Here is a 9,056-nt window from a genome sequence, read left to right on the forward strand (position 1 = left end):
TTCGCGATTTGAAAAGAGTCCTGTACTAACGAATCGCGCGTAAAAAAATGAAGTGATATTTTGCCAGCTAATTGACCAATCGGCAACGCAACATATTTTTTTTAAACTAGAAAACTTTATTAAATTAATTAAAAACTTCGTGTGTAAGACAACCAAACTAACGAAAGATTTGCAGTGCCGAAAAAAGTAAAGAAATTAAATTTCTTTATTACATAATTATACCCATACTAGGGTAATTTGTTCTCAAAACTTTAATGAGTATCGATTCTGTGTGGAGAATAAAAACGTGTTTCCCGTGGACTACGGGTCATGGAGGTCATCACATTCAGCGCGCCAACGCTTAACGTATTTCAATCCATTATATGCATAACCACACCAAAATCACCAACACATCAAAAAAACCCAACGAGTGAGGGGGTCTCACCAATACAAAGCCATTAATAGGGCGTCATTTATTACATATCGAATGTGGAACTCATTCCCATTTCGATTCCCATAACCATCCCCATATCCATTCCCAGCTTACTAACGAGCCCACTAGCATGTGTTCTTGAAATCCACTAATTTAGTTTATTATTAGTATTATTTGTTGACTTCACTGTTGCATGCATTAGTTGATTAAAGATGGACTCGAGATGTAAGCCAAACTGGCAACATTTTTAATCAATGATAAATTAAAATTATTCAGAGATCCTCTGATGGCATAAAAATAGACATTCAACAGTGCTAAGAAAAAAAGAACAGTAAAAAGTGTGTGCTAAATAAAACCAAAAACAGATTATTTAATTTCCGGATTAGACCATCAACAGGAGTCACAAAAAACCAAATGTGAGTAGAACGACAATCGCAGCATGAACTTAAATGGGACAATACAAGTCGATAATTCCAAAGTGCGTCCTTGCACTTGTACCGAATAACTTTGGGCATATACAAATCCATATCTATGTGTCTATAAAAAGTTGTATATAATATGTGTTGTTGGGGTGGAAGGGCTATAATTTCTTTTGCACCTGTCGCTGCTCCTTTCACTTTATCGCGTGCGTGGCAAAGCATTTTTATAGCCACAAAATGTCCTTTTACGTTATGTTACTGAAAAAACAGAACGGAAAGCACCAAACAATAACAAAACCACCTAGCGGGAAAACTGTGAACGCTGTCGGGAAAAGGCAACAAACCAATAGAAGCCCACGCATTATTACGCTCTGTATTTTGCTTAAATCTGAAGGGGTTACCTTTTTGGTGTCAGTCAATAGCCATCCGATTGCATTTTGCACTCATTGAAGCTAAAGGGCAGTGTTAATTCTATTGAGGATGTCAATATTTGGCCCCGACTTAACGCCATTTACATCGATTGCTCTTTAGTTATGGACAATTCAATAAATACTTTCAAGGTCGCCAATTGCGGCATTAGTAGTCGTCGTTGTTCTGTTATTTTTAACACATAATTCATATTGAACTATAAATAAACTTCACTTAGTAATTATCAAGCTTGTCGTTCTTACCACAAAATCGGTGGATCCTGAACGGAATGAAGCGCAGGCTCAGAAGACCATGGAAAATTGGGCACACGCAGAGTGACCTTCTAAGTGAAACGCCCTTTCTTCGTCACGGATGACAACATATTGAGAATATAAAAGTACAACAGTCTCTATTGATCCTAGAGGTTCCACAGTTTTTCCAAATACTAACAGGCGCTAATGGGATTTAACAAATAATGATGCTGTTGGATAAATTCTAGGCATTTTTTATACAATGAAAATAATTGTTTTTTTTTAATAAATTTTAAATCTTAGAGTATTCAGCTATACTTTTAGTATTGATTCTTTAATTAAAAATTTTAAATGGATTTTTGATAGTAAAACAATTGAATCCCTTTAAATTTCCTGAGCTGCAACTGTATGTGATTATATCTGAGCACATAGTAAACTTTTTTCCCATACTGTTTATGAAATAATAGGATGAAGATTTTAGTGTCATTATTTGGATTGTAATAGTTAAAATTTAACAACAGTTTGTTAAAAAATTAATTTCAAACCTTGTTGGTGTTGTGGATGTTCAAATTACGGAATAATTCTTAACTGACTTATCAGAATATAAACCATACAAACAATTATAAGTGTTGACTACATAGGTATTTTATTTTCTAAATTTCCAAAGGTTATTTCCATTTAAATTGCTCAAAATTATGGAATAATTCTTAGCTTAATTATCAAAATAAAAGCGATGCAAATAATTATCTGTGATTGCTACAAGATTATTCCATTTTCCAAATGTCTCGAACTTTAATTGCTTAAAATAGTGGAATAAATCTTAGCTGAGTTATCAAAATATAAAATACACATTTAATTGCCAGTGATTGCTACAAGATTATTCCATTACAAAAAAAATAAGCTTTCTGATAGTGTGAGTCATAGATTATTTATTTAATTTAGTGTTGGAGTCTAACCATCGATATAAAACTGCTGTTTCAGCGTTATCAGGTTAACTCTTGGAAAGGAAACCAGAAGGGGTTAACATTTTACTACAGCCATTAGGCAAAAGAACAGGTGTGCACAGCCAGGTGCCGACACTGATAAGTGGCCTCTTACTGATACCGCCTGAAATAGCCACCGACCGGCGATGGGCCATCAAAGTGGGTAATCACTGTAGCCCCGGCAACCAATTCCGGTGACATTCGGCCAAAATCGTTGGCTGAAACTCCGCATCGCGGTAATTTAAGTTGGGATTATCTGGGAAAACCATCGACCAACACCACAGCTGCCACCGGTTAATCATCAATGTATGAGTATTTTAATGGCCAACTAGCAGATAAGATTAACCGGAATTGAGCACTCGATAGAGTCCAATCTCCGCAGAAAGTGGTCAGTTGCCTTTCGGCCATATTAGCCAGCAGTTCGGGAAAAAATTCTCTCCCCGGGAAAATGTCAAACTTCCAATGGTTACTAACGCTCGGCGTCCTGTGTTGTGCGGTTCTCAATCCTCAAGGTAACAGAAAAGGAGAGTGGAATAAAAACAAAAGTCGGGGGAAATCATGTGGCTGCGTGCGATTTCCGGTAATTGAATTAAAGCCACGATTATTCGGGTGTGAGGCCATCGAAAGGGCAGCACAAATTGGTGTACAAATATCGTAGGCGTTCGACAGTCATAACATTAAAGGAACCGGAGTAATTAATGCAAACGCAATCAAGGTCAAGTACTTTGCCCTATTGACCCCACCGCCACCCCCAACCCACGAGCAGTCCCTCACGAAAGTCCAAGTCCCAAGGTCCTTTGCGATTGGAGAAATTGTTTTGCCGGCCACGGAAAATGGAAATTAAAGTGGCTAAGCGTCGAGCGAAATTCAGCTTTTCTTTTGTGTACTATTGTTATTGTTATTACCATTTCTCGCTGTTGTTGCGGCTGCGTTGATACTGTTTTTGTATGGAAATTTTTTCGTTGCCGCAACCTCATCCGGAAGTCGTTGGCGTATACGTAATAAATTGCGGCCCCGACACGTTGCGTGCCAAAAGAAGCTTTGCGTTGCGATGCGGGGAATTCGGTCTCGAAAGGATGGGGTTGCCTTTTATGAAGTTAATAATCAGCTGGACAGGTAGATAACTGAGCGTGGCCCCGCCTAGTTTGACGAGAATGTGCAATCAGAGATTTATCGCATCAAGGATTATTTCAAGAAGTGATATCATTAAAAACGATTTAAAAAGCAAAAAATTTACACATTATGCACTTTCTTAGGCCTATTTCATGCAGCCATTCCCTGGTTATTCTAACTTACGAAAACACTAACTATTCGTAGTGAGGAAATGAATTCTAGTTCAGCTTAATTGGGTTCCTAACAATGTGGTTAAAGAAACTAAAAGCTCTATTCGTGGCAGCTATAAATATATAATACAGAATTGCATACATCGCACTTTTCTCATTTAGTTACCTAGAATTTATTATTCCATTCTTAAACTTTTTTCTATCGACGAGACAATTTTCTTCGGCGTTTTAAAGAAATAATGGTTAAGACCTTAAGGATGTTTATGTATATCTTGATCAGGGTTTTTCCAAATTAAATTTATTTAGCTGTAGAAAAACTCGAACTTTATAAAATTGAGGTTGCTGCTGATATTTAAAATTAACAAAAATGTGCCCCACCTTCTGTGGGAACTGGAGACGGGCTTGAATAATTAAGCAGGGCGAATGGAGGAACCAAACTAGGTCGACACATCCGAGTGTGGACACAGGCACCGCCAAGACGTTAATTTTTAACCATTCTTAACCCATTGCAGGCGGCGGCGGCGCGTTGGCCGTATTTTGGCCATGTGAAAGTGCGGAGGACTGCACAGCTGACGGCTCGAGCTGCGACCTGGCCAGCGGGCAGTGCGAGTGCTCCACATTCGACTTGGTGCTCGCGGATAACTTCACCCAATGCCTGGCGACGTCGCTCATTGGTGAACGGTGCGACGACAGCGTCCAGTGCAATCTTATGCCAACGGGGGCCAGTTGTAAAGCCGGGGTCTGCGATTGCGCCGATGGCCAGAACTATCTGCGTGGCAAGTGTCGCCCACTGAACGGACTCGGCGAGTCCTGCGAAACGGTAAGAAGTTCCATACATCCTTTTAATTGAATGGTACACATTATCCTCTATTTGCGCAGGACTTGGACTGCTATTTTGGATACGATCGTGCGTCTGTGAGTTGTCAACAAAACGTGTGCGGCTGTGCAAATGGCTATTATAATAGATATGGAAACATCTGCCGTCGCAAATCAATGGGTGAGTACGATGGATGATCTGTAGATAAATCTGGGAATTTAAATAGAAAATACTTAGTTTTGATAATCACCAAAATATTAAGAAAATATAGCTTGACCCCTAACATTTATTAGTATAAAAAGCAAAAATTTATTCATGATATGGTTGAACATAAAAGTTTTTTAGCCCTTTACCTAAATCGTTTTTTTAATAGACAATATAAAATAAAACTCATTTTCAACCATGAAATTATAAATATTAAAAGACCCAGATGGAGTGAAAACTAAGTTTAATTAGAACGAGCTAATATATTTGTAATATCTAAATAATTTCATATTTATTGATTGTTAGATTAATTTTGAAGAATTAAACATTAATTGCTTGCCGGGTTTAGGCAATTTAGCGATTTATAAATTTATATTTGATCTGTTTAATAACAATAACCCTATAAATTGCAGAGGAAAGCGATGCCTGCGTCGTTAACGAGGACTGTGATGCACTGGGCGCCGGTGCCGAGTGCGTGGCCCTAGTATGCACCTATGTGGACGAGATCACAACGACTTTGGGCCCCGGGGCCGAGGACACGGAGACCACCAATCCGGGGTCGCCGGGCGAGGACGAGGACTCGACCACAGCGGAGGCGATCACCGAGACCGCCGAGCCTGACTTTGAGTCTGAACCTCAGCAGCCGACCTTCAGGAGCCGCAGGCAGCTAACCAAGGCCTTCGTGCACGCCCCCCGCCCACTCACAGCGATGCCGCCGCCCAGGTGTCCTTCGCCCCCCTCGCCAACGGCGACACCGAGCCGCTCATCTCCCCGCGTTCCCACGAGATCGCCGTCCAGACGAGCATCGAGAAGTACGAGCTGAGGGAGGTGGGCCGCAGCGTGCGGAACGCGGCCACCGCCACCACCAACACCGCCACCGCATCCACGAGCACCAGCAGTCGGCGCACCTCCAGCCGCAACCAGAGCCACGCCCACAAGCACCGCCGACGCTTGCCCGCCCTCTTCCGCTTCGATGACGAGGACATCAAGACCTACTCCACACTGGGATCCAGTCGGGATGACGACGACGCTGATGAGAAGAAGTGTGAGTACTCTTTCCCTTTCCTTTTATTTAAATTAAACCACAAAACGCGAATTCTTTAGCAGAAAGGGAAGTGTGCGAGTACTCAGTGTGAATTCCCATTCCCTTTCTTTTTATACCCTTGCAGAGGGTATTATAATTTTGGTCAAAAGTGTGTAACGCAGTGAAGGAGACATCTCCGACCCTATAAAGTATATATATTCTTGATCAGGATCGAGTCCTGAGTTGATATAAGCATGTCCGTCTGTCCGTCCGTCCGTCTGTCTGTCCGTCTGTCTGTTTCTACGCGAACTAGTCTCTCAGTTTTAAAGATATCGTATTGAAACTTTGCACGCACCCTTCTTTCCTTTGCACGCAGTATATAAGTCAGAACGGCCGGGATCGACCGACTATATCCTATAGCTGCCCATAACTGATTGATCGGAAATGCCATAACTTTGGTGTTTGTAAAGTTAGAAAGTTGGAATTTTCTATGGGTTTTATATTTGGCCAATCAATCCGACCTTCAATAAAAAATAAATTTTAAAGATCCTTTTTTAAATGACAATATTCTTTTATTTAGATGGCAGCAGCTGTACAGATAATGGAAAATCATGCTCGGGTCTGCCGCACTCGATTTGCTCCAAAAATATTTGCTTTTGTCGCCAGGGATACTATGCCAAAAATGGAAAATGTTTTGCAGGTAAGTAAAATGCAATGTCCTTGTTTAAGTATTTTATTAAAAATATAAATCTTTTAATAGAGTTGGGAGAAATTGCGGAGAGCACGGACGAGTGCGAATATGAGTTCGACGATCTGTCCAAAACTTGCGTTTGCCAAAAAAACTATTTCTACGAGCGGGATCTGCGCAACTGCAGGAAACGTAAGTGGATCCTCTGGTGAATGCCCCTGAACCCCTCGATTAACACCTCTCCCTCCTCCAACAGCCATCCAATACCACTTGTCCTGCACGTCGAACAGCCAATGCAGTCCCTTCGGAGCCTCCTATTGCCATCCGGAGATCCCGAGGCGGTGCACCTGCGAGGAGTACGCCCTGTACGATGCCATCAAGCAGCTCTGCGAGTACAAACAGGGTCTGGGAGCCGAGTGCGAGTCCAATGACGCCTGCCCCGTGGACCACTCCGTCTGCTCCAATCGCCTCTGCGTTTGTGCGGATCACTACTTCGAAAAGGACGAAGCCTGCCTGCCGGGAATCGGTGCCGATTGCTCGGTGGACGATGACTGCATAGCTGAGGACACCACCTGCCAGGAGAAGGACGAGGAGGACCAGTCGCGCACCTGCCAGTGCCGAAAGGGATACGTGCACTTCAAGGATCAGTGCCTCAAGGAAGGTACGTAGTTTCGGGTTGCAATAGTGATTAGGTTACATTAAGAAATTAAACCTATATTAGAAAAGATAAGAAAGACATAATTATATATTCAAGAAATGCTAGAAATATGAAAATGACATTGCGTTGGCTTAAATACACATGTTATCTTCATCAGTGGTATACAAAAAATTTTAAGAAGAATTATTTCACAGATTTGAGTGCCTATTGAACTTTATTGAAATCGATTTATACGACAAGAACTAAAACTAAAGCATTTAGGTTTAATAGCTGGATTAAAACCAAGGGTTCGATGCAAATAAAACCGACAAAAAACTTCAATAAAAGTTTAAAGATAAAGTTAAGACTGAAAAGAATTTAAAATAATGCGGATCTTAGTTTATAATATTATAAGAATTATTTACTAGTTATTTAAACGAAATTTAAAATGTTTCGTTTCTTAGTTCATAATATTTCAAACCATTTCAATTAATTAATAATTATTCATAAAGGAGTTGAAAGTTATACAGCTCTTTGTTCATAATATTTTAAAACATTTCGTTTAATTACTTATTATTGAAAAGCTATGTTTTGAACTTACTATTTTCTTTTTGTTACTATAAAGACTATAAATTTATGGCATTAGGTAAATGATTCCAATTTTACGTAAAACCATTTCAGCTGAGGAACTAGATGACGAGTGCGTCGAGGACGAGCAGTGCAAACCGCTCCTGGCCAGTTGCAATTCGGAGTGGAAGTGTGGCTGCACCGATCAGCAGCACGAGAAGAATGGGATCTGCGAGACAAAGCGGGGTAACTTATACATTTGTTTTCCATATTGGTTTTGAAAATAATTTTAAATTATTTCATAGAACTTGGAGAATCGTGCACGAAGGCCACCGAGTGTTATACGGAGAAGGATCCCGAGAACGTGGAGTGTCGCAACTCAATCTGTCAGTGCAAATTCGACTACCAGGCGAATGCCGAGCAGAAGCAGTGCATTCGTGTGATGCCCAACAAGAAAAGTGAGTATTTTTCATAGAATATGAATAAAACATAGAGGAAAAAGGAGAATATAAATTAATATACTATACTATACTGATTTCAATCAAAAACTTAAAACAATGAAAATTCCCTTTCATAATGTATTCCGAAAATCAAAATATTGTATACTTATTTTATAAACTGTTACACTAACTTAAAAAAAAGGAATCAAAAATATTTAGTTTGGCTTGGATTCATTTTTAACTTTCTTTCTTAGTTAAAAATATAATTTTTATTTTCTATAGAATAAGGTAGTATGAATAATTGCCTTATTTTTTGTGTATCCTTAGATTATTTTATTTTTTACAAAACTAAACTGTTTTTTATTTCCAATCCGTATCCACAGATTCTTCCGGTAGACCCAGTGCTCTTAAAATCATCACCTTCATGCTGATTGGCTCCGCTTTCCTGATCACCAGTGCGGCCATAAAGCAGGCCTATTACTAAAAGCAATCTTATTCCTTTAAAGGCGTTGTGAGGAGTGGCGAGGATTTGGAGGAGTTTGAGCAGGGACGATAGCTGAGGACCCCGGGGGACAATGGGGATCGGCGGCCAACTGGACTGGAGTGGCCAGTATTAGCCAAGTTAGAGGCATGGATCCAGGTCCATGTGCAACGTGAATATAAATCAACTAGTCCTTAAGCTGATATTTAGGAGTCAAAGCAATATTTGGAGAGGAGTCCTTAAAGGGAATCTCGCTTATCTAATACGGCTAACAATAATGACAAATTATCTTTAAGTTTGAAGTTAAACTGCTTGTTGATAGGCTAAGCAAACAGTTTTTAACCAAATTGTAATATACATCATAATAAACTAAGGTCAACGAAAAGTTGTATCAAATCCAGAAATCAATGATTTTGATTATTTTAACTAAATCTTTTGGTTG

The 9,056-nt window shown here is 39.9% G+C and overlaps 1 protein-coding gene across 1 annotated transcript; it reads left to right on the forward strand.

The window, feature by feature from the left end:
* Nucleotides 1-2,880: 2,880 nt before the first annotated feature.
* LOC108042736 (prion-like-(Q/N-rich) domain-bearing protein 25) lies at nucleotides 2,881-9,018 on the forward strand. Its single transcript, XM_017121160.2, is given in 11 exon segments — nucleotides 2,881-2,985; nucleotides 4,269-4,576; nucleotides 4,636-4,753; nucleotides 5,191-5,463; nucleotides 5,466-5,822; nucleotides 6,382-6,501; nucleotides 6,562-6,681; nucleotides 6,746-7,150; nucleotides 7,808-7,939; nucleotides 7,999-8,151; nucleotides 8,517-9,018. Coding segments are annotated over 11 exon segments (2,151 nt in total). The 5' UTR covers nucleotides 2,881-2,921; the 3' UTR covers nucleotides 8,618-9,018.
* Nucleotides 9,019-9,056: the final 38 nt, after the last annotated feature.

The sequence above is a fragment of the Drosophila rhopaloa genome, unplaced genomic scaffold (assembly GCF_018152115.1).
Source record: "Drosophila rhopaloa isolate 14029-0021.01 unplaced genomic scaffold, ASM1815211v1 contig_178, whole genome shotgun sequence".
NCBI lineage: Eukaryota > Metazoa > Arthropoda > Insecta > Diptera > Drosophilidae > Drosophila > Drosophila rhopaloa.